The sequence below is a fragment of the Phyllostomus hastatus genome, unplaced genomic scaffold (assembly GCF_019186645.2).
Source record: "Phyllostomus hastatus isolate PE091 unplaced genomic scaffold, TTU_PhHast_1.1 phas_contig_210, whole genome shotgun sequence".
NCBI lineage: Eukaryota > Metazoa > Chordata > Mammalia > Chiroptera > Phyllostomidae > Phyllostomus > Phyllostomus hastatus.
This window is the reverse complement of record NW_025333737.1, coordinates 15,794,757-15,819,246: the sequence shown is the minus strand read 5'-3', so window position 1 is coordinate 15,819,246 and position 24,490 is coordinate 15,794,757. Positions and strand designations below refer to the sequence as shown.

The 24,490-nt window shown below is 58.2% G+C and overlaps 1 protein-coding gene across 12 annotated transcripts in view; it reads left to right on the top strand.

Moving 5' to 3' along the window:
• Positions 1 to 24,490, top strand: part of MAPT (microtubule associated protein tau) — an 86,388-nt gene that overhangs the window by 47,000 nt on the left and 14,898 nt on the right. For 2 of the 12 annotated variants that reach the window (XM_045836036.1, XM_045836033.1), the window contains exons 3-7: positions 1,897 to 1,983; positions 8,263 to 8,328; positions 15,568 to 15,623; positions 19,417 to 19,549; positions 22,259 to 22,524. In XM_045836036.1, coding sequence (XP_045691992.1) covers positions 1,897 to 1,983; positions 8,263 to 8,328; positions 15,568 to 15,623; positions 19,417 to 19,549; positions 22,259 to 22,524 — 608 coding nt within the window. Of the gene's footprint in view, positions 1 to 1,896; positions 1,984 to 4,569; positions 4,657 to 8,262; positions 8,329 to 11,894; positions 13,005 to 15,567; positions 15,624 to 18,155; positions 18,351 to 19,416; positions 19,550 to 22,258; positions 22,525 to 24,490 lie in introns of all 12 variants that reach the window. The other 10 variants (XM_045836037.1, XM_045836035.1, XM_045836027.1 and 7 more) reach the window with 9 other exon arrangements.

The following is a 24,490-nucleotide window of genomic DNA, read 5'->3' as shown; positions in this document are numbered from 1 at the left end:
TACAGCTGACCCTGGATCAACGTGGGGATGAGGGGCGCCAACCCCTGGCATCGTCAGAAATACATGTGTAACTTTGACCCCCTAAAAACCTCACCTACTGTTGCCCATAAGCCTTACCGATAACAGAAGCAGCCAATTAACACATACTGTGTATGTTATATGTGTTTTATACTTTATTCATTCCATAGAGTAACCTAGAGAAAATAAAATGTTATTAAGAAATCCTAAGGGAGAGAAATACATTTACGGTGTTTACTGGGAAAACCCTCACACGAGTGGACCCACACAGTGCAAACCGTGTCGTTCGAAGGTCCACTTCGGTGCAGTTCTACGTTGCTGACCTTTCTGTCGCTACTAGGAAAGGAAAGCATGTGAAGGTAGTTTGCTCACCCAAAGCATATACTTGCCAAGAAAGCAAGTAATACCTAAAAGGCTTTCACAGTCCTCATCGAATTTGTTCCTGCTGCTAAGGATTTAGAATGCGTTGTTTTTATGCGGGGAGGGGTATCACTCAGCAGAAGGTGTCGCTCGCTGTACCAGCAACATTTTGGATAAGCGACAGAGACTAGTTTGAATAGCGACAAGGAGCCACCTGTAAAATATGAGAACAGAGGGTGTCTCAGTAGATGCTAAAAGCTGGGACAGGACTGGGTGCAGCCAGAGAGCTGCCAAGGGTGAAAGCTGGTTAGCTGCTAAAACACACACCCTATGAATTAAAAGGTGTGGGTGGGCTAACTTGCTATACCTTCTAGATAACACATTCTGAAGAGGCTTCCTCTCCTTCCTTTCGACCTCCAAGGAGTTTAACAAGGATAATGCTAATGATAAGGGCTGCAGGCTGGGGGCAGGCTGGGCGGCAGGTGTCGGGGCCCGTGTGCTGCGGCCCAGCATGCCCCTGTGTGCCTGGGCCCTGGCCGCTGAGGCTGGTGCTTCTGCACGAGGCTTCCTCATCACTGCCCGGAGCCTGTCTGAGGCGGTGTGCAGGTGTTTGCAGACTCCAGGCCCAGGGAGCTGTGTGTGCTGGGAGCTCCTTTAGAATTAGCCCTTCTCTGGCTGGACAGGCGCAGCCAGGGCTGGGTGTGCAGGGACCACGTTCCCAACGCGGGCGCGGGGTGTCTGATCTCACAGTGCACTTGAACACTAGTTGCCTTTCTTCCTCTTGGGGTTCTGCTTCGTGCCTGGAACCAGCCCCCCCCCATCATGAAACTGACTCCAAGGCTGCCCGCACCCCAGGTGGGGCGGCTCTTACGGAGTGCGCCAGAGCTTCTGTGGCTTCAGACTTTGAAAGGATGGTTTTCTTATGAATAACTATGGCTGATATTTCAGGGGCCACTCAAGGCTGGTTGATCGGTGGCTGGGGACCCTTCCATGAAAGGAACACAGTGGGCTCCAGACACCCACTGTCCAGGTAGATGTAGGCACTGCATCCATCCTAAGCTAATTCCTTCTCAGAGGAAGGAGTAGTATCTCTGAGCGTTTTCCAGGTTTGTCATTGATTAACGGTAGGCAGTGATCCCCATGCACCCCCCCCCCAGTAAGGAAAGACAAGGCCCCCAGTTTATGTGGCTTGGGTCTCTGGTATCTGCTGCCGCTCGTCGGCATGAGGGCCTCACCTCGACTGGAACCACAGGCTGACTAACAGACACCGCCTCCTCTCTCCAAGGACATCTACTCCTCACCCGTGTCTCTGCCTGATGACCCTGGTGTCAGGGCACAGCCGTGTTGGGGGGTGGGACTGGTCCCTTTGTGGTTTTATCATGCGGCCACCTTCCATCCATCTGGGCTCCACGCTGAGTGATTTTTGGCTCCAAAATACCCTGCTCCTGAGTTCCCCCTGAGGGGAAAAGGGGGTGGGGAGAGGCAGCCATTCTGAGGGGCTCACTATGTATGTTCCAGAATCTCCCCTGCAGACCCCCGCCGATGACGGATCTGAGGAACCAGGCTCTGAAACCTCTGATGCCAAGAGCACCCCGACGGCTGAAGGTGGGGCCTCCTCCTGCCCATCGCTGCGCTCAGCCAGCCCCGCCCCTGCGCCGGCCTGCGAGTAGCCTAGCCGTGCTTGGAGCCCTGTGTGCCCCCTCCTGGCTGCCTTTGCTGCTGCCTGACCCTCTGGCTGAGAGATACGCTCACTCGATGCTTTGCAGGATGGCTCAGGCTTGGCTCAGGAATTTGGGGGGAGCCACGCCCCGCTTCAATGCCTTGCTCGCCGGTGTGGGCACTGTTGTCATGTGTGTGCTTTGAGGCAGCCGCACGTGGAGAGGCTGGGATCTGCAGCAAAGCAGGGCCCAGGCACACTTCCTTGAAGCCCCTGCCCCACTTGGGCTGTCCTCCTTCAACTCCTCCCGCAGCCCCCACTCACCTCACTCTTCCTCAAGCCACTCAGTTCCAGAGCAGCTGTGTGGCTGAGGAAAGCAGCAGGTCAATGCATGTCTCAGGCTCACACTTTGGGACTGGTCTTGAACTAGTATCCTTCATGTTTTGAGCACTGGGCTTGACCTGGGCCTCTGGACCTTGGCCACCATGTTAATTTCAGCCCATCTTCTGGCCTGTCCCTTCTAGACATTTGGTATCTAGGTTATTATAAAGCTCCTCACGTATTTTCTGAAGTGTCTTTGGTCCTAATTTTGGCCACCTTCTCTTGCTTCCCATCTATGTCAGTCAAGACTGAGTTTGATTGCAGGTACAGGAAAACCCAGCTAACTGTGGCACACATGTGTATGTGAAGAGGTATAGTTGTCTCACATGATAACACTTCTGGTCTTGGGCAGTCCCTGGTGTCATCGATGCTGTTCTGTCTTCTTCTTCTGCCATCTTTAATGGTTGCATTATTGCCTCATGGTTACAAGATGGTTGCTGCACTTCCAGGCATCACATTTGCCTCCAAAGCAGAAAGAAAGTATTTTCTTTCAACCAAAAGTATTCTCTCAAACCAGAAGTATTCTCTTTTAATTAAGAAAGCAAGAGTTTCCCTGCAAGCCCCACCTGGCCAACTTCCACTTGGGTCTCATTTGTCAGAACTGGGTCTCCTGGCCACCCCTGGAGACTGGGACAACAAGCACTTTGCTTCTCAGCCTCTTCACTAGGTGAAACCAAGAGAGAAGGGAATTGAGAACAGCTTTCAAGCAACGAGTCTATAGTGTCTGCACCTCCATTTCCCCATCCTGCCCAAGCTGGCCAAGGCTCTGTTCCCCGCACTCCTCTGAGCCCTGCCCATCACTTCAGCTGCTGTGTCCCACGCAGGGTGAGAGCCTGGCCCCAGCACCTCCCCAAGCATCCACCTTTGGGTGAATTCAGAAAGTGGTTGTCAGGTGCCTGCCAGCTGCTTGGCATGAAGGTGCTTCTGTGGAGGAGATAGTGGGCGTGGCCCTTCCCCACCCCAAGGTGCTCAGCCTGGTGAAGAGAACACCAGGCCAGGTGCTCGTCACGCTCCTTAGAGCCAGTGATGCAAGACACATCCTTCTGGTCTCATAGGACAGCTGTGCAAGTCGCCTGCTGCCCCTGGGAAGCCCTGAAACACCCATGCCAGGATCCATGCCAGATGTCCAAATCAGGGCCCTCAGCTTTCCGGCAGTGGTATTCTGGAAGACTCTTCCAACCAAGTCCCACTGCACTCCGGGCCCTGTGCGTGTGTGTGGGTCACCAGAGCTTCAGCTCCCACCCCACAGGGCGGGGCCCTGCTGGGCCGGGCCGCCCCGCCTGCCCCGAGACCATCGTTAACATGGACTCCCTTTGTCTAAACTGACGCAGGCCCCTGGAAAGCTTTCAGCACTGACAGCTCCACATGTTTGCCCAGAATGTCTGGGCGTGTGCCAGGGCCAGGCTCGGGGACGAATGCCGTTTGGAAGCGCTCCTGCTGATGAGAGGCCGGCAGCAGCTCCTGGTGGCTGATCTTCACCTCTGGTCTCTGCCCTGGAAGCAGGCCCGTCTGCAGCCAGTGGTCAGGCACCTGACCCTGGACGGCCCCGGGCCTGCTCATCGCCACCCAGGGAGGGGACTCTGTGCTTCTCAACCACGTGTCACGGGCTCAAGGGGACAGGGCAAGCTGGAGGAAACCTCGGAGGTCACCCGGAAATGATACTCCCACTTTGCCAAAGACGAAACCGCGACCCAAAGACAAGGGACTTGCCCAAAGCCTCACAGCAAAGCCGTCGTCCCTGTCCCCAGAGTTGCTGCCTGCCTGTGTCCCCGGTCCCCTCCTGCACCGCCTTGAGGATCAAACATCTGCGAACAGTCATCGATTTCAACATGTCTTCTTTAAATAGCCCCAGGACCGTCCCAGCAGCCTCTCTCACTGCCGCTGCCGTGTTTACATGGGGGCTGTCCCTGGCTTTCCTGGCAAATGGCCTGGGCGTCTCATGGGCTGGTGCCACCGCAGCAGAATGTTAATGTGCTTCCTGGGGAGGCACCAGGCAGGGTGGCTCTGGGCGTGCTTCGTGGCGTGGCTGTTGTGCATGTGGCTGAGTTCCCTCCTGCCTCCCCTCCCCGCCCCACTCCCACCCACGAAGCAAGGTGAGGGACTTGGCACGGCTCGTCCCCGACCTCCCAAAGGTGATTTTCAGTGCTTTCCAGATGTGACAGCGCCCTTAGTGGATGAGGGCACCCCCGGCGAGCAGGCAGCCACTCGGCCCCACAAGGAGATCCCAGAAGGAACCACAGGTGAGGGTGACCCCAGGGCTGGGCGCTCGGCTGACCCCCTGGAGAAAAGGGTGTGCGTGGGGTCACACTCATCTCCAAGGGAGGCAGGAATGCGGGCAGACACCGGCTCCTGGGACTCTTGGGCTGTTCTGAGCTTGATGCCTTGATGTCCTGTTGCTTCCATGGCTGCCTGCCAGCCTCCCAGGGGACGGGGCACCTTCTGGATTTCTTCTAAGCTTCTCCTTTCCCACCTCTTCAGTACATCAGCTCCACGGGGTTCTCTGAGGCAGGCTGGTGGCAGGTCCTGCCTCCACTCCTGAGGTCAGTCCAGCCTCTTGCTCAGACTCTGTCTGGTGACCAGGTCACCTCCCAGGGAGCAGTTTGCCGCCAGGAGCACCGAGTGTGCGGCAGGGTCCAGAAGGCTGACCCCCACCTTTGGAGGATCTTCTTAAAGTGGACAAGCCCGGAGGAGTCAGTGATACAATCCAGCACCCAGTCCTGCGACTACCTTTTCAAACATATCTGCATAGAACAGGCATGACGAGGCTGTCCTAGACAGGACATGCCTAGGACATGTCCTAGACAGGACACGGTTGATAGGGGATGGCTCAGACATCTAGGCACCGACCAGAAATAGCTCTGGACACGGGGCCACCAGAGTCACCTGACAGCTGCCCGGGCCCTGAGGAAGTGGCTAGCACAGCCCAGAGCTCCTGCTTTCATTTCCCTCACGTCCCTGCTGTGGCCTGGTGACTGGAGGGTGCCCCGCAAGCAATGCACAGGAATTCCGGGCAGGACTTCACCAGCAGTGGAGAGTGGGGAAATGTCCCCAGGCACAACTGTCTTTCCTTCCAAAGACGGGGCTCACCTGGGAAGCCACAGCCTTTCTCTGGGCCCCGTATGCTGAGGACGCCCGTGGGAGACCGAGCAGCACCACCCCCCCTGCAGAGCAGTTTTGGCTTTGCGAGTTCGTCCTGTGAGATGATGGGTGGAAGGAAATGTTCTCAAAGCCTGGCATGCTTCATTCTTGACAGTGAAGATCATTTGAGGGCCAAGGAACAACTCATGGGTCACTTGGTTTTTGTCCCTTGCAGTTTATCTGGTGGAGGCCCTTCCCCTGCCCGGGGTAAAAACTCGAACCCCCTTCCTATCCCTCCTGGGTAATCACAGGACATCAGTCGCCTTAGTCACAAAACACAGTCTGCAATTGCTGATTAGAGTGTCTACACCTTGTAAAGGTCAAGGCTCCTGCAGGGTTGCAGCCTCTCCCCTCAGGGCTGGGGAGGGGGAGGATGGGGAGGCAGGGAGATTCTTACTGGGCTGGTGCGGTGGGGAGCTGCTCCTCCATGCCCTCTGCAGTGTTTAGCCGACCCTTTCTCTCTGTGGGCCTCTTTTGAATTCTCCCAGGCCCCTCCCACCCGTTATGCCCCTTGATGCACTTGATTCAGGCAGATATTTCTTCTCTCCTCTGCTGTTCAGGGGCTGAATATCTGCCTCCAGCCTCACCTCTGCTTGTCTCTGATGGTGTCCTACTGGGTGTGGTGCCAAGCGTCCCCACACTGTCACTGCCTGCGCCCAAGTCAGGACATTCTTTGTGGCCCAGACTGACAGCAGGGCCACCACCATGCTCCTTCACTCTGCCACCAAAGCAGGGCCAGCCTCTCTCCCCCTCTGGTTTTCCAGAGTAGGGTTCTCACTGCAGTCCGCCGTGTTGCTAACCATAGAGGACACAGCCGAGGGTCTCCAGTGATGCCTTGAACCCCTTTCACTGGGACCGGGATGCAGGGTGGCTACATCCAAAAATGCTCTGCAAAAATACTTTCCTCTCCATCCTCTCCAGCCCTTACCTCCTCAGTGAGGTGGGAGGTGTCAGAGTCGGGGGACCCTCTCTCAGCTGGTGACTTGGACCGCCGTGCGCCTTAGTTGCGTGCCTCGATTGGGCATGATCCATTCCTGCGTCTTGGTGTCCCGGTGAAAACTTCTCATGTGAAACCCACCGAACCCCAGCAGGGGTGTGGCGTGGCCACCGCACTGCAGGAACCCCTGCCGTGCTGGGGCAGGGGCCCCTGCCTCTGGGGGCCTCCGGATGTAGAGAGGCCACGATGTGATGTGACAGCCCAGCCCCGTCACACCGCCTCCCCTCCCCCGACTTCTCCCAGTTACGGCCACCCTCCGACTTCTGACTCGCGCCACGCTGGGGCCAGGATGTCACACCAGCAACTGAAAGCTGCCAGCTCCCCAGAGCCACACGGTGATGTCATCCTGGCACGCCCTCCTGTTTTCTGTCTCCAGGACTCTGTGCCCCTTGGCTGGGCTGGCCTCCACTCGGAGCTTCCTTTCCTTAACCTGGTCAGACACTCGGACCGAACCTGTGCTTGCAGCTGTGCCTCCCGGGCGGCACTGCCCAGTGACGTGCAGCCGTCACCGGTAGACTCAAGGGCAGCACAGGCAGCGCGGCCCAAGGGGCCCAGAGGGTGGTCGTGCCTGTGAACTGGCCCCTGCCCCTCTCACCCCAGCTGCCCTGGGACAGCCAGTGGGTTGGGTGTTCACAGCCCATCGCAGAGCAGCCCGGGGACCTGGGGAGTCTTTCTTCTCCCTCCTCCGTGCGCCCCACGTGGCCCGCACTGGCTTGTGTGGCACCTTGTCATCTGAGGCGTACAGACTGAGTCATCACACATCTGGGAGAAAAGACCGGTTGCCCAGCCAACAACTCCCAGACTTTTCTCAGGGGTGGTGGCCCCTCTGTCCCTGGGGTCATGTCCCTGGGGTCACGAGGCCGGTGCCTGTGAACATATGGCTAACTGGCCTTACACACTCTTCCTTCTGGACATTATATTCCTTGTCTGGTGGTGGTGTCCTGGTTTAGGACGGTGCCAGAACTGGCATTGTGTTGAAGCTTATTGATCTTGGTGCCGTTGAGGAGGTGGTCAGGAGCTTTTCTCAGTCTTCTATGTTTGGGGCGAGCTGTGGTTCCCGAAGCAGGAGCCCCGGACACCCCAGAAGCGACCCACTGACACTGCTGGCCCCTCTAACCAGCAGCACCTGTTCTGAGCATGCCATTAAGGACTTGCCCCGTAATTGGGAGAAAACAAACGAACAGCTTTAGGCCACCTACCATATGCCAGGCACTTCGCTAAACATGTTCACCCAAGTTCTCCTGTTCATCCTCCCACTCTCTTGCAGGACCAACCAGCAAGTCACCCTGGGCTCCAGCTGGGGGAGGGGAGGCTCAGAGAGGTGAAGGAAACCATGGCACCTGGACGCAAATCCCAGCCTGAGTCCATAGCCCATGCCTTTAACTTCCCTGCTCCTCTGACCCCTCACCCACCCTGTGCCTCTCTGTCACGCGGGGCACTGAGGACCCTGGGCCCACCGTGGGACGGGTCCTTCCTACTGGAGCTCGGTGCCTGGCGGGTGGGTGGGGTTTGTGTGATGAGCCACTGTCATCGACACCCCCAGCAGTAACATTCTCAGCGAGATGGGGGCACAGCCCCTTGGTTCTTGTAAGAGGTGCCTGTTTTAAAATGTTTTCAGAAATACACCGGAAAAGGCAGAGAGCTTTGTTTGTAGCACACAATAACTGTCTGTGCTTTTGTCTCCTCCTTCATTCGCTGACATGTAAACCAGCTGAAGAAGCAGGCATTGGAGACACGCCCAGCCTGGAAGACCAAGCTGCAGGACATGTGACTCAAGGTCAGTGGCCGCAACCGCCTGCCAGGGCATGAGGGTGGTGGGGGGAGAGTGGGAGGAAGGGCAGGGCAGCGCTCAGACAGGCTCTGCGCTGGGAAGAATCTCTGGGCCGACTCTGGGTCCGACTCACGGGGCCAGGAGGTTTTTGGGTGGCAGCACTTACTAGATACAGGCTCTTTGTGTAGAGAAAGAGAAGCTCTCACACTATTTCTAAGACGTTCCTAAGGTGTTTCGTTCTGAAAACAGCTGGCCTTGTCCAACCTGGGGACAGAGAGTGAGAAACTCCAATCTGTGCAGCCGGGGACCCTCCTGCAGGTCGTGCCCCCGGGCGTGGTCGGTCCTGGGCACGAGGCCTTGGCCGAGACACCACCAAGCCAGTTCTTTTCGGCCCTTCTCCCTGCACACTGCAAGCCTTACTGTGATCTCCTTCTCAGGGGCCAGAGCTGCTGTGTTAGGGAAAAGCGACTTTCCACAACCATTTAGTGTAAACGCTTTAAGAACTCAATTTTTAGGTCCTGGAGATTCTTTATCTTTGGAAATAGACATCTCTGATACAATGTGGGCTGGGTTTGTTTCTCATCCGTTGCTGTGCAGATGGACGCCAGAGTCCACTGTGTAATGTGGCAGCTTCTAGATGGCACTGCTCTCTTCTTCAGAGAGTGACGTGGGATTCAGCCAGAGTTGGGCATCACCGCCGAGGCCGCCTGGCTGCAGGGAGCCTCTGACGAAGTATCTCACTGGGGGTGCTGGAAGCCTAACTACACCACACCTCCCGCCCCCACTGGGGCTCCTGCCCCAGGGCTGCTGTGCTTCTTCTGTCATGTGACCCAGGAAAGCATGTTTTCGTTCTTGAGCTTGCAGAGAGTTTCCGAAAACATTCGAGGGGCTGATCCACACAAGGGGGAACCTCGGTCCGCGTGCTAAAGGACTGGAGTCCCGCCTCTGTTTCTTGTAGGTCATGATTTTTCAGCTTAGGTGAAGTAAGAGGCTTCTCTGGTCTCTGGAAATGAGCATTTATTTCCATAAACAGAAGTGAGTCTGAGTTTCTTCTGCAAGTTTCACTGCAGTCCGTGTCTACACAGCCTGACACACTCCAACAACGAAGACATCGGCCCACGGCTCTGCTGGAAGCCGGACGGCTGTGCTGACGGAATTTATAAGTTTTTCCAACAGTGGCCTAGGATCTCATAGATACACAGATGGACGCCAGGTGCCATCTGCAAAGGGCATCGGTACCACACCTGTGAAAATACACGGAGGGGCCCGCCTCTGCTCCCAAGGCCGATATTTAATGCCCCCGTTGGGGCGGCTGGTCCAGACGGCCAGTGAAGCCTTGTAAACCGCCCCCCCCACCACCACTGGTGATGCACAAACACACTTCACTTGCCAAAGGGCTGCGGTCTGTTTTATAGTCAAACACTCGGATTTTAGAAGAGCCGTGCAAACAAAAGCCCAGGTAGCAGATCTTCCTCTTGCTCTGTCCTGCTGCAGAAGGCGGAGCTCCGGCAGGCCGTGTCCGGGGTTCAGGAGGCACTAAGACACAGAGAGGCTTGGGGGGCTGCAGTGTGCCGAGCGGGACACGTGCGAAGGCCTGAGCCCTGTCCCGCTCGCCCTGGGGGAGGCCTGTCTTCGGCAGGTGTCTCGAGGACCAGGCCTTCTGCTGGGGGACAGTTTATCAGGGCTCCCGAGGCCACCACCCTGCTTATCCGCATATTGTTGCCCTTGGACCCCCACCCCGGCAACTGTGATGGTTGACATTGACCGAGCATTTCATAGTATCCTGGGAACTGCACAGAATATTCTCCCAGCCCAGCTGCTTCCTCCAGGAGTGCAATTACATGGTTCGGTCCCTCACCCACCAGTACACACACACTGAACAATCACGTACCAATGACTTTTCAAGGTGTGCTTGCTCTTCATGTTTGAGGCCCCTGTTTCTTTTCTAATGAGGGTTTTTAAAGTCTTGCGTATATCAGAGCACAGTGACATGCCGATCAATAGCAATTTCTAGGAGGCTCTGGGAAGGAAGCTTATCCCAGAAGGTGATGGAGACCTGGCCTGTTGGGCATATGGGAGGGGGAGGGGGTGACTGGCAGCCACCAATGCCTCTGGTCGGCCGGGCTGGCTGGAGGACAGGAAGTCATGGAGCTGCAGCATGTGCTCAGGGCGTCTGCCGCCAACCGTTCTTCCCGCACCTCTGTTGTCGGAGTGGTTCTTCCCGGGCACCGACCAAGGGCCCCAGCAGGTGCCTGTGGACCCCGGCAAGGGCAGAAGTCCACACGTTTCCCCAACATCAGCTCATTCGTTCAGGGTTCGTTTGTTGATCACGTGCTGTGTGCAGGCTCTGTGGTGGACACTGGGAGCACAAAACGAGCAAGATCGTGGGCTTGACCGAGGCCCAGCACAAGGCTGGCAGGTGGAGGTGAGCCATGGCCGGGCCCGCAGGCAGTGCACAGCTCCATGGACTCTAGCTGGGCTGGGGCGAGAGGGACAGTCACGTATTATCTATGTGTGTCCAGAACTGCATATACGTGTAAACACATGCATTCTCCCACCTTCCTTCCCTCCCCTCATCCAATCTCTTTCTCTTCCTGAACCCTTTGGGGTCCTGGGTTTTGTGGAGAGGAGGCCTGGGGAGTTGTATGGGTTATTCTGTCGGGACCAGCTAGGCTTGTCAAAAGGTTGGGAGTTTCTTAAAAAAATATGTTTATTAGGAACCGAGAGCTTAAGTTTCCCGCCCTAAATACACCATCAGATGCTTTAAGGACTCACATGCACGAACCAGGAAACAAATGTGCCCTTCATCAGCTGGGCGGGCACGCAGCGGCTGCGTGCCCAGGTGAGAGCAGTCCCCACGGCTGGTGCCTGGGCCACACAGATGCTGCCCAGCGATAAGCCTCGCCGTGTGCAAAAGGCCCCTCCACCGTCCACGACCTGGACAAATCTAGATCGTGTGTCTGTTGATAGGACTCTTATGGCAGGTCCATTAGTACAGACTCAAGCCCTGATAATGATCAACTTTAGGTTTTTTGATATCTATCAGAGCACAGGCTTGAAGCAGGGTTGGTTTGTGGGCCCCTGGTGATTTCATTTGGTAAAATGGGGAACAGAGCAAGAGGGAGAGGAGAGGGGATCCTCACTGTGCCCAAGCCAGCACCCACCCCGAGGCCAGCATCCCCAGGGCACTCGGGGTCCCTGGAGAGCTGGAGAGGCTCCTGCGGCCCTGTGGGGCGGGCGTGCGGCGGCCCTGGGTGTGCTGACAGGCTCCAGCCACAGGCGGACAAGCAGCGCCAGTGCTGGGCAGGGCCCAGAGGTCACCGGGTCCAAGATGAGAACACTGAGGCCCGCAGAGGGGAGGTGCCCACCCAGGGTCGCCCAGCGTCGGGGGCAGGTAGACCGAGAGAGCCTTCACTCTGAGCAAACACGAGCAACACGGGTGAGCACAGAGTGTACGGGATGGTGATGCTGTTTAAATGTCCTTTTCTTATTTCAAGAAATAAGTGTGTTCCCTCTTACACAGTCAGTGAACCCTTGCTAACCTTTTGCCACCGCTGCTTCTTCAAACCCAGAGGAGGTGAGAGCCCCCAGTGAGCAGGGGAAAGTGCGCGAGAGGCCCCTGGCCTATGGGCTTAGCTCTCAGGTTCAGCCTGGACATGGCAGAGAAGCTTCTGGGGCCTCCATGTGGCCTCTGGGAGAGAAAGAGCCCGAAGGTGCCGTCCTGGCCTCCGACCGTTCTCAGCATCACCCCGTCCGCCAGCTGCCGCCCCCACCAGCAGGCCTTCCGGAGCCCCACCGGGCATGGGGGCCGAAACGAGGGGACCGGGCCGAGGAGGAGCTGGCTTTTCCGAAGCCCACCTCCCCTGGACACCTGCTGCCAGAGCCTGGCAGTGTCACACTTGTCCAGGAAAGCATCCTCAGAGAGCCAGGGCTCCATGGAGAGGAGCCCACAGACTGGAGGACCCTGGGCCTGACCCTGCAGCCCCTGCCCCACATGCCCAGGGCCCCCATCCTGCCCGAAGGCCCCAGAGAAGCCACGTACCAGCCTTTGGAGCCAGAACCTGAGGACACAAAGGGAAGTCACCGTAGCCTGGGGATGACACAGCACCAGCTTTTGGGACACCTGCGCCAGGAGACGCCGCCTCTGAAGGGGGACCAGGGCAAAGAGAGGCTGGGGGGCAAGGGGGTCGACGAGGACCGAGACATCGATGAGTCCTCGCCCCAGGACTCCCCCCCCTCCCAGGTCTCCCCAGGTCTGCAGAGCTCCCCAGCCCAAGGCGGGCCACTCCCCCAGACAGGTTCCAGAGAAGCCACTGGCACCCCTGGGGTCCCAGCTCAGGGTGCCATCCCCCTCCCTGTCGATTTCCTCTCCGAAGTTTCCACAGAGCCCCAGGTCTCGGAGCCCGAAGGGCCCAGCGCAGGGCTCGAGGAGGAAGGGCATGACACGCCCCCTGAGTTCGCCTTCCATGTGGAAATCAAAGCCAACGTGCAGAAGGAACAGGCAGACTCAGAGGTGGATTTGGAAGGGGCCGCACTTCCAGGGACCCCTGGAGAGGATCAAGAGCCCTGGAGCCCCTCTGAGGGAGAGGACACAAAAAAGACTGACCTTCCGGGACCATCCAAAAAGCAGCCTGTGGCTGGCCTGCCCGGGAAGCCCGTCAGCCGTGTCCCTCAACTCAAAGGTCTGTGCCTAGAGCCCCTTCACTCCTTCCTGGGGACCCCATGTGCCACCCAGGCTGCGGGCACTGCCACTGAGCTTCCGGCCCCGCGACTCCTGCCGCTTCCAAGGTTCCTAGGGACAGCCACTAAACCGACTTGGGTGCTGCTGCTCGCCCCCCCACGGCTGTCCCCCGCCCCACAGGCCTTGGGTGCACACGCTCCTCTCGCGCTTGCCCGCCGTTCTGCATGTCTCCACCACCCCCACCCGGTGCTTCCTGCCCCGTTCACTTCTCTGGCCACCTGGTTTCCCCACAGTGGTCCGTCAGCCCACGGGAGGCTGGTTGGTAGGCCGCACTCCAGAGAGGAAGACAGCTGCTCCTACTTTCGAGGGCCTACTATGTGCCTTAAATTCATTGTCCAGGGCCCTCCCAACCGTCCTGAGTGGGTATAATTAGTCCCACTTTGCAGATGAGAAAACTGAGGTTCAAAGAGTTAAGCAGCTCTCTGAAGGTTCCCGAGTCCTAAGTGACCAAGGCAGGTTCGGAATCCAGGTAGGTCTGCCCTGTACACACAGTGGCTTCCAGAAGGTTCTGAAGCAGACCCTCCTGCCCAGAGACACAGAGGGCACGAGCCTGTCTTCTGCTGCTCTTGTCAGTGGACAGCACACGACAGGCAGCAGGTGGCACACACAAGCATTCGGAGATGGCCCAGCCACCCCCTCCCACAGGCCCTGCCTTGTGGCGGGAGGGACAGTGAGCAGGAACGGAAGCTTCCTGTTCAAAGAGCCTCCCCCACCCTCGGCAGAGCCTGTGCGGGGTTACAGGGCCCCGGGAAGCAAGACCACAGCTGCCCTGTGGGGGCTGGAGAGGTGGGAGGGGCAGTTCCCAAGTGGCGAGCCTCCGTGTCCTGTCAAGAAGGGGACAGCTCACACCCCAGAGGGGCTTCATGGCCACAAGTCGTGAGTGTCCATACATTTAGGACGCTTTGCATTTGGAGTTATTTTCCAGGTTTAGGGGTTGGTGCTACTTAAGCATTTAACAACTGTTAAATTTTGATGAGATCCTACTTGTCAAGAAAACTTGGAACCATTGTAAACAAAGGAAGCTGTATTTAAAATTTAAAACAGAAAAAAGTCCTATGTCCTATTTTTAAAATATCCTAAGTTCCAAAACAGGAGGGAACAAATAACTGTGGCTTGACAGATTACACACGGTTTCCTGACCGTGGTGTTCCACCAAGTCCTGGCCCGCTGCGTGTTGACAGGCGTGTCCAGGGGGAAACTGAAAGCTCCACGGTCCGGTCCGGTTGGAAAAAACAGGGTAAACAAAGTTAACTAGGGTCTGCTGGTACAGAGCTTGTCAGAGCCCTCAGCATTCCAGTGCACATTTGGCCCTCCGAGAAGGGACAGTAGTTTGAATTTCCCGAAGTCACTGGATCTCACCCACTTACATGCCCTGGGAAACGCTGATGTAGCCGACGCTGTGGTTGTGACATGCATGAGGATGGTTCCTTTGGGCAAAGGACGTGAATCAGGTCTGCCCGGGGCTCTTATTAAAATGCAGATTCCTGGGCTCCACCTTAGGTTTCCAGGGTCTCAGGGTAGGTCCAGGAATCTGTATTTCAATAGCCTCTCCTGCTGATTCTTCACAGTTCAGTTTCAAAACCTCTGGGCTGGATCATCACTCTAAAATCCCAGTGGCCAGTAGCCCGTGAGCAGCTCCAAGGAGCGCCTTGTCCTGGGGCCAGGGGCATTCGGCACCGACACCCACGGCAGTCTGCAGTGAACCTGCGAGAACCAATGTCAGCAGGAGAGGGGGAGGTAGAGGTGACGCTGGTGGACAAGTGGGTCAGTTTCACCAAGGGGTGTGGCTTTTCAAACACAAAAGCAGTCAGTGGTTTGTTTAGCCCTAAAATCAGGGTTTCTCTCTAGGATGTTTGCTGGTAGCCAGTTTATAGCGAATTTGGGGGAACGGCAAGGATTAGCCCCTCGGGAAGGCCCACAGGTGGCGAGAAGACCGTCCAGGGCCGGGTCAGCGGTGGGATGGGTTCGAGGGAGGGAGCAGCTGGGGCAGATGCCAAAGCCCCCGGTGGCGAGGGGCGGGCTCTGGAAGAGGCCTGGCTCACCCCAACCCTTCCGCACAGCATGAGCTGGGGCCTTAAGGGGGCCTGGCTGAGCCGCCCTACCTGTGGCACTTCCAAGTGCCTGGCCCTGCTTGCAGAGGAGTTGACCCCAGCTGGGCGAGGCTGACCCAGGCAGAGGCAGGAAGGGAGACCGTGAGAGAGCCTGCCTTCCCCATGCCAACCTGTGCCCAAAACACTTTCCTCTGCGCCCCCCTGCATGTCCCCCCTCGGCCAGCCTGCTGCCCCCTCATCAGGGTGCTCCAAGCGATGACCGCAGCGTGCTGTGCTGATACTAACAACGAGAGACCTAGCAGACTCCAGGGGAAAGGAACTCGGTGGGCTTCCGCGGGGCCGGCCGGACAGAGCACGCTGCGCGGTCCGGAGAAGCCAGCCAGCCGACGCCGGGCTCTTCCCACGAGCTGCGCATGGGGGTGTAACGTGCATTCTCGTTTTGTGTTTTATCAGCTCGCATGGTCAGTAAAGGCAAAGACGGGGCTGGAGGCGATGACAAGAAAACCAAGGTAAGCTGGCGAAACCATGGAACCGTCTGCCGCCGTCAAGCTGGCCGAGAAGCCATGCTGTATATCGGAATTAATTTTGTGTGTGACGCGCGGGAGCGTTGGCCACTGCGGTGCAGCGGTGTTCGAAGCGTGTGCTCCGACGCCCCCCTAAAGCTCAGCGGTGGTCCGGCCTGGCACTCCCGCCGGGAAGGGCCGTCAGCGGGTAACGCGTTAGCGCTCCCGGTGGCGGCCCGTTAGCCTAGTCGCGAGGAGGGGGTCGTGGCGAATGAAGGTATGTTTGAATTTTCTACAAGTGTGAATTTTGCACATCTTACACTTCCCACTCCAGGTCTAGGCTCACCCAATATGTGCATGTATGTACATACATCATACACATATATTTAAGCGATACAGAAAATACCATTTCCTTAGGGGGCTGAGAGAGTGTTGAGCAAGGAAGTGATCCCCAGCGGAAGGCGGAGGGTTCTGGAAAAGCCCTCGGAGAGGACCTTTCTTTAAGGGAGGGTTGGTGAGGCGGGGGTGGGAAGAGGCATCCTGAGGAATAGGACCAGCACAAGCAAGGACCCAAGGGGAAGCCGGATGCCTTCCCAGAGCTCTAAGCAGATTGGCTGGGTTGCTGCAGAGCTGGGGGTGCAGGAGGGACTGACACAGAAGGGAACCCTGGCACACACCTAAGTGCAAGGTGCGCATGCGTGCCTGCGATGGTGCGGCAGCTGCATCCTCACATCTCGCTGAGGCGGGGGTTTGGTGTGCTGCTTCAGTCAGTCGCTGAAACCTCCCCCGGGAGCAGGGAGTGAGGCGCCGCTCAGCAGCAGCGCAGCGCCCGGAGCCTCGCCCTGCTGCTACGTGCTTCCCATCCACCGCACTGCGGGGGACCCTCCTCCATGACTTTGCTTCCTGGAAAACGCTCCTGGAACTGCACAGCAGTGTCTTCCCAGGAGAATCCCACTGTGGCCCTAGACGAAGGCTGGTTTTTCTTAAGAGTACCCACAATTTCCACGATCGATTCTGCCCCAAAGGCCTGGGTCTCCCTCAGTCCTGGAGCCCAGATGGAGTCCCCAGGAGCAGGGCATAGCTCTAGGTGCTTGGGAGCGTGCTGAGGGCCGCTGCCTGCAGTGCCCGCCCTGTAGGAAGTCAGGGTTTGCCCCCACAAGGCCCTGGTGAGGGAGTGGGGGTCCTGCAGAGGCTTGGGGGTGGCTCCGCCCTATGTGCTTGAAGTGGTAGCAACAGCTGCTTACCAGTCGCAGCACACAGGAGGGGAACCCTGGCCTCATGCACGCACACATTCCGCAATCCCTTTATTTTCACACACGGGTACCCTGCCCCTGCCCTGGAGCGGCTCATAGGCTCACAGCCCGGGGTCAGACCTCTCAGAGATTCTGGCCAGGTAGGGAGTGCAACCTCGTGCACGTGGGGAAGGAGGGGTGCCGGTCCCACCCCCCTACACACTTTTCTTCCTTTTTACCAGCCCCAGGCCTCCACTTGCACCTTGTGCTTGCCAAAACTGGCCGCACAGAGGGCCGCAGTCACCTCGGTGGGGAGGCCAAGGGCAATGAGGAGCAAACCCCAGAAACCCGATCAAGTTCTAGTCAGGACCTGCCCTGCAGCTCGGACGCCCTCCCTGGAACCCCCCTTGACTTGTCCTCTTGGTTTTATTCCTGGGGGTGCAGCCCCTCCTCCACCAGGGCCACACATCCTGATCAAAGCACCCCAGAGGCAGTTGGGACAAGCCACAGGTGCCAGCCACACCACCCGTCAAGTGCAGCTGCCTCTGTGAGGTCACCCAGCTGACAGACATCTGTCCCCATGGCCGCCTGACTCACCCAGGCTCCTTGCTTCAGTGAAACGTGCTCCAGAGTAAACAGTGGCCAGATCAGGGGTCTTCGGTTTATGCTTAGTTTTACGTGAGATTTCAATCAGGAAGTGTGTGTGTGTAACCTAAGTGGTGTCGGGCAGAATCTGTAAGACCTGGAACAGGCACAGCCCTGATTTCAGCAAGCGTGACTGTTGAGGTGAGGAGAGCCAGGGATTAGAGGCCTGCGAGAGCTCCCCACCCGCAACAAGCAGAAAGTGGGGACCCATGACACACTGGAGATGTTTTGTCAAGAAACACCCTAGCATCATCTGCTCTGGCGATCTCCATCACCTTTCTGGGCATGACACACCTGTACATCAGCAGTCTCCAAAGTGGGGGAGGGAACATGAGAAAATCCAGTGGGCTAGAGGACGAACATTCTGGAACCTCTATTCATTTTCTGCCTTTTAGAAGCTCAGTCACACATTCTGTGAGGCACACCGTGTACTGGCACGGTGGGGTCGTGCTCGCCGACAAACGAGCGCAAGCCCCGAGACCGCAGGGTCACGCTGTCCCTCCCGCTGGGGACCAGGGGGTGCGTGCCCAGACGGTGTGGAGATCGCCTCTGCCAACCATTGCTGCTTTATTGGCTTTCAGTTGCTGTCCTTTTTCCGTTCGTGTCCCCCCATGTGCTGACGTTTATTTTGATTTTATTTGTGTTTATGTTTATGTTTAAGACATCCACACCTTCCTCTGCTAAAACCCTGAAACGTAGGCCTTGCCTTAGCCCCACACGCCCCAGTCCTGGTAGCTCAGACCCTTTGATCAAACCCTCCAGCCCCGCCGCGCACCCAGAGCCATCCTCTCCTAAACACGCCTCTTCTGCCACACCCCGACCCGGCAGTTCTGGAGCAAAGGAGGTGAAAGTCAAGGTAAGGAAAGCACCTTTGGAAAAAGTCAGGCTGATCTAACGTGGTTTTCCAACGGATTTTTTTTTTTAAGCTGAAAAGACCTTTCTTCAGATAAGCTCTTACCTAGAAGCATCGTGTAGAACAGTTAAAATTCCAGTTGAAGTGGGAGGGGGACTCAATGCCCTCCTTCTGCGCCTGCCTTGGTGCCTCACAGCAGCAGCAGCAGCAGCCCCTGAGGCCCCTGAGGGGACCCAGCTGTGGGGACTGCTCTAACTGGGTTCATTTGTCCACTCCTGGCTTTGGTGCCACGAGTGTTTCCAGGCTGCCCTCTCTGGGGTTGGAAACCGGCATCAGCATGCTGCGGGGCCTGTCCCACTAGTTCACACCCTCCCAAACCCTCTGGAGGTCCTTGGTGAATGTCAGTTTCTTTTGTGAGTGTGGGTCACACATCAAGGGCATCGGCTGGGTGACCTAACCCAGTCACTGCCGGCTGGCTCCCCCTTGGGCCGGTGTGCTAACTGATGCCAGTGTCCACCCACCGAGGGCTCTTCCCGCACCTAAGGAGTCACCGAAACCTAAGGGCTGCTCACAAGAGCCCAAAAGAACCTGACCTAGCTCTGCTGGCACTCTGGGTCAGGTTTATCGGTGCCTTCAAGGGCCTCTGGTGAAACCACCCACCATCAGCCAGATCCCTCAGGAGGGCCAGAAAGTGGTACCCACACGGGAGTGGTCTGCTAGGGTCCCGCCTACTGACCGGGCCTGGGTGGGCAATGCCCCTGCTCATTGCCGTAAGCTCCGCTGTCTTTTACAAAAGACATGAGCACAACCCAGGTTGACAACCCCTGGGAAGAGTTCCCTCCGGGAGCAAACAGCATCCGGGGCACTTGACATCTGGGCAGGGCTGTGGGTCCGTGTGCCCAGCATGGCCTTGCGATTGTGGGAGACATTTGCTGCATCTAGTAGGCAAAGGGTCGCCCCAATCTTAGCCTCTTTCGAACCAAAGTGGTTAAGTGGGGCTGGCACGGGCTCCAGGTGACAGTGACCTTTCCCAGTCGTAAACACCACTCTCCCGTGCTTCGGTTCACAGGGGGCGGACACGAAGCCTGGAACGAAGATTGCCACACCCCGGGGAGCGGCCCCTCCAGGCCAGAAAGGCCCAGCCAATGCCACCAGGATCCCTGCGAAAACCACGCCGTCCCCCAAGACCCCGCCGGGCACAGGTAGGAAGCGTGCTCTCTGGAGCCCAGGCCTGTCTCTGAAGGCACTGACAGTTTACTCGGCACCAGAAGGGCCATTTTCTTTTTAATCTTCTTGACAATTTCTGAGGTAGATATTAAATCCCCACTTTTTACTGGTGAAGAAGTCAAGGCTCTGAAAGTCTGCACGGCAAAGTCTAACCAGCTCATTCTATAAGGAAAATGCAGCCACATGACTAACAAGTGGCAGGAATGGGGCTCCTCAGAGCTCCTCTGACCCCACGTCCAGGGCCCCTGGGATGTGGTGCTCAGCACCACCACCCCAGCCCCTGCAGCCTGCAGCCTGGACACATCGCTACTTGTGACTTCACACCGTGCAACCTCTGACCAGCTGCCTCACTGGGCTGTTAGGGACCTTCGGGCAGAACCTAAGGGCTCCCCTGAGCTGTCACAGGCTGTGTTCGTCCTCCTGTGCTCCTGTGCGCAAAACCCAGCTGGCTCTGAGTAGCAGAAGAGATTTCCATAGGGAGACTTTGCTTCCAGTGGTGCTATTAAGAGTAGTAGCCCTGCCCCGGCCGGTGTGGCTCAGTTGGTTGGAGCATCATCTCGTAGTCAAAAGGTTACAGGTTCAATTCCTGATCAGGGGCACTTGCCTGGGTTGCAGGTTCGATTCCTTTGTCCAGGTGCATTCGATCCCTGGTCTGGGCACAAGTGGGAGGCAACAAGTGGATGCTTCTCTCTCACATCGATGTTTCTCTCCCTCCCTTCTCTCTCTAAAAGTAATGAAAAAAAAAAAAAGTCCTTGGGTAAGGATTAAAAAAAAAGGGTAGTAGCCCTCTCTGGGGATTGGGGACAGCCAGGCTCAGCTCCCCTCTCCCACCTGAGACATGTCCCAGCAACTGGGTTTAGATTCTGCACAACTCAGGGGGCCCCTGGCCTGCATTGGCTCCAGCGGGTGCTCGGGTGGCCTGTGCGTGAGCCTGGGCTGGTGCAGTGGCGTCCCAGCTGCCCATTGGCCCTAGGGGGCGCCCCAGAGCCCTTCGTCTGCTGCGTGTTCGGGCCGTGGCGTTCAGACCGCGTTTGTAGTCTGGCGGCCCCCCCAGGTCCGGCTGCTCACTAAGGCCTGTTGGTCTGGTTTTTCGTGCAGTGTTGTTCTCATGTGTTTAAAACCTGTGATGTGGGGTGATTAAGGAATTGTGATTGGGTCTTATCTATGATTCTGATCCTGCTTTTTGTCATGTACCATTACGCCAGCTGACTCACACCACCAGAGCCAGAACTGGACACAAGGATGTGCATTTCTCTTAGGATCTTCCCTGCTCTTGGGTGGCAGCCTGCAGGCGGACAGGACACCCCATGGGCCGCCTTGACCTTGTGTCCTGACAGACGGGTGGGGGTGCCTGCTCCCCGAACACCTCCCTGCACCTTACTCACTTCTGCCACACCGCCTGGCTGGGTGCCCCTGGCCCAGAGAAGAGGCCCCATTTAAGCTTGATTATAATGAGGCTTTCTGTGGGTTTCTCTTTTTAAGCTCCCAAGCAAGTGCAGAGAAAGCCACCCCCTGCAGGGGCAAAACCTGAGAGAGGTCATTCTGAGTCTGCTTCGCCCAGGGGGCCACCCTCTTTGCGTGTTTGTCGGCTGAGATTTTAGAGCTGAGGGCCTGCTTCAGGGCCACCCGTTTCTGCGCTGGGCCTGAATTGGAACAGTCAGAATTCCCGCTCCTCTTCTTGCGTGGCTTGTTCAGGCGTGGCTGCCTGCTGGGTCTTTCTAATCCTGTGTGTTCTCCTCTCCCTCTGCTGAGGGCTGAGGGCTGAGGGCTGAGGGCTGACGGGTGGGGCGGGGAGCATGGCCTCCAGCCGTTTGTGCCTGCTGGAGGTGAGGACCCTCCCTAACCAAGGTCTGGGAGTGGAAGTCCCTCTGGCAGTTATTAAATGCTCAACCCTGGAAGCGAGCCTATCGCTGCCCTGGGCACTTTAACCTGTTACTGCATCCGGTCTCCAAAACATCACGGCCGGGACCGCACTCCCCATTCTTCAGATGAGGACACAGGCTCAGGCCGCTGTGCAATTAGGTCACACAGAAAGGATCGGAAGCCACCACCAAGTCCCAGCCAAGGGCCCGGAAGCAGGAGGGCTGGGCAGGGAGGGGATGGGGCTGCGTCTGGAGACAGAGTCCCTGCTCTTGTCTCCTTAGGTAGAAAGGAGAAAAGGCGTCATTGGTCCTGTTGCCATGGAGCGCGATGACATTAGGGACAAGTACAGATGTGGAATCTCACACTCTTAGAAGGACCATGCTTACTCTCCCCTTGACAGGTCGGCCCAGAGCTGAGGGAAGTTAAGCCTCAGTCGCCACCCAGGCACAGCGCCTGGCCCGGATGCTCCCAGACTCCAGTCTGCTCAGGAGTCTCGGGGGAGCTTGGGACGAGCCAGTGTGCAGGCCCCACCACTAGAGATTCTGTTGGATGATCAGATCTGGATGGGGCCCAGGATCTGGCTGCCTGCCTGCAAGGGGGTACTTGGAGGCCCTTGGTGGACACTTTTGCTTCCCTGGGAAGTGAGTGTCTCTGTCTCCAAGTGACAGGGCCAGGAAGAAAAGACATTCCTGTAGCGTGAGCTCAAGGGCAGCCTGCTGAGCTCCCAGTCTGGATATGGACCCCGAGCACGGGCGGCCCCCAGGGCCTGTGCAGACTGGCAAGCATTCCAAGTTCCGGCCTCACTCCCTGCTCCTTTCCAGGTGAATCTGGGAAATCTGGGGACCGCAGTGGCTACAGCAGCCCCGGCTCCCCTGGCACTCCTGGCAGCCGCTCCCGCACCCCATCCCTGCCAACCCCGCCCACCCGGGAGCCCAAGAAGGTGGCAGTGGTCCGCACCCCACCCAAGTCACCGTCTTCAGCCAAGAGCCGCCTGCAGACTGCACCCGTGCCCATGCCAGACCTGAAGAATGTCAAGTCCAAGATTGGCTCCACCGAAAACCTGAAGCACCAGCCAGGAGGCGGGAAGGTAAGGGCGTGGGGAGGCTGGCTGTGCGTGTGCAGGCCCCAGGACTCCAGGAGAAGGCGTGTGGGGCCCCCACCCCCGGCCCGCCTGGGGCAGAGGCGGGCAAGTGGGTCGGCTCCCACTCCTCACACGGCACCCAGGCCTCTTCCTGACCTCTTCAAGGGGTCACCACAATGGGGTGTAGCTCTTTACTGGGGTCACCACGAAGCCACACGTGCCCTGCTCAGGGGAGAGAAAGTACCGGTTCTTTCCCTGCCGGAATCAGCCCCTGCCGATCAGGTGGTGTCAGGGATTCCAGGGCTGTTCTCTGTGACCTGGAGGTTCTCAAAGTGGGGACGCCACAGAGGCCCCCCGGCCTGCCTCGTGTTTAGAACGTGACACAGAGATCCGTAGGTGGGTGTCTCTGGCCTCTGTCGGACATTTGTTTAGGTTGGTTCTCTCTAGCCTGCAGTTCTGGGGGAAGTCGGGGTTCTACTTTGAACAGCTGATTCGTCCAGGGGCAGGCGGTTGCTGTGAAGTGCTGGGGTCTCCTCCCGCGGAGACACAGGAGGTCCAGCGGGCCTGAGGTGGAGGGAGGTGGGGCCTGGCCTGGGCCCTCCCTCCCCTTCTTGTCCGCGCCTCCATGTATGAGTTTCCTGGGGCTGACCCACGAAATGCCGCAGACTGGGCGGCTGGGACGACCGAACTGTACCTCCTCGCAGCTCTGGAGGCCAGAGCCCAAGATCGGGGTGTCGAAGGGTTGGTTGCTGCTGAGGTCTCGCTCCTCGACTCGCGGTGGCCGCCTTCTCCGTGTGCCCTCGCGTGGCTTCTCCCCCTGGGCGTGGCTTCTTCCCAGGGCGCATTTAGGTCCCGGTCTCCCCTCCTTGCAGGGACGCCGGCCCCACTGGGTTAGGGTCATTCACCCTAATGACCTCGTTTGGGCAGGATGACCCTTTACAGGCCGTGTCTCCAAACACAGGCCCAGTCTGAGCACTGGGAGTTAGGACCTCACCCTATGAATTTTGGGGAACACAACTCAGCCCATCACGGCCCCGCCCCCAGCACCCACCATGGCGGGGGGTGGGGGGGGAGGGAGAAGAGGAGGCATGTGTGGGCGCAAATATGTCCAGCCTTCCGTCTGGGCTGTTTTGGGGGCAGTGGGCCCCCCGGGGGCAGGGGGAGCGCTTCAGAGCCCTCAGCCAATGTTTCCCTCTCCGTTGGGACGGCCCAGCCCCCACAGCGGGCACCCTCTGCTCCGCCGGTTTTGTTTGTTACCCTTGGCCGGGGCCTGGCTGCCCCTGGAGGGGCCGTCACAGAGGCCGCCTTCCCCGAACCCCGCACCTCGGCCCTCTGGAGCCGCAGGGCCTCCCACCGGCCTTGCCCGGCCTTGCCCGGCCTTGCCCGGCCTTGCCCGGCCTTGCCCACCCTCGCTGCTGCCCGGCGGGGGTCCAGGCGCCTCTGGGGTGGAGCTGGTCTTCGGACCCCGGGGTGTTCGCTTCTCCAGTGCCGGCCGGTGCTCCTCTCGGTGAAACGCGTCACCTCCCAGAAGGAGCCCGGAGGCAGCCGTGTGGGGTGTGGGGGCCAGGCTGACCCTCCTGTGACGCCTCGGGGGCAGAGGGACCTCCGGGAGCTGGTGTCCAGGGCGGCGGGTGTTTCGCACGGGCAGCGGCACCCTTCCCTCTGTGCCTGCCCTGTCCCTCGTGTGCCTGTTTTCGTGGCACGGAGTGGCCGTCGGCCCCTGTCGTGAACAAGGAGAAACCAAACCGCAGGTGGCCAGTTCCGCACGCCGGGAAGACTAGGCAGCTGTGACCAGCGCCAGGACAGCTCATTGGAGGGACACTGTAGCCAGGAGCGTCCCCCAGCCTGCGCGGCTCTGCACACAGCAGCAGACACCCCGAGTCCCCCTGCCAGCCCGGGTCATCCGAGGTTGGCTTGGCACGGCCGGGCCCTGGTTGGCCGGGTTCTCACAGCTCCGCTGAGTGTCGGGGAT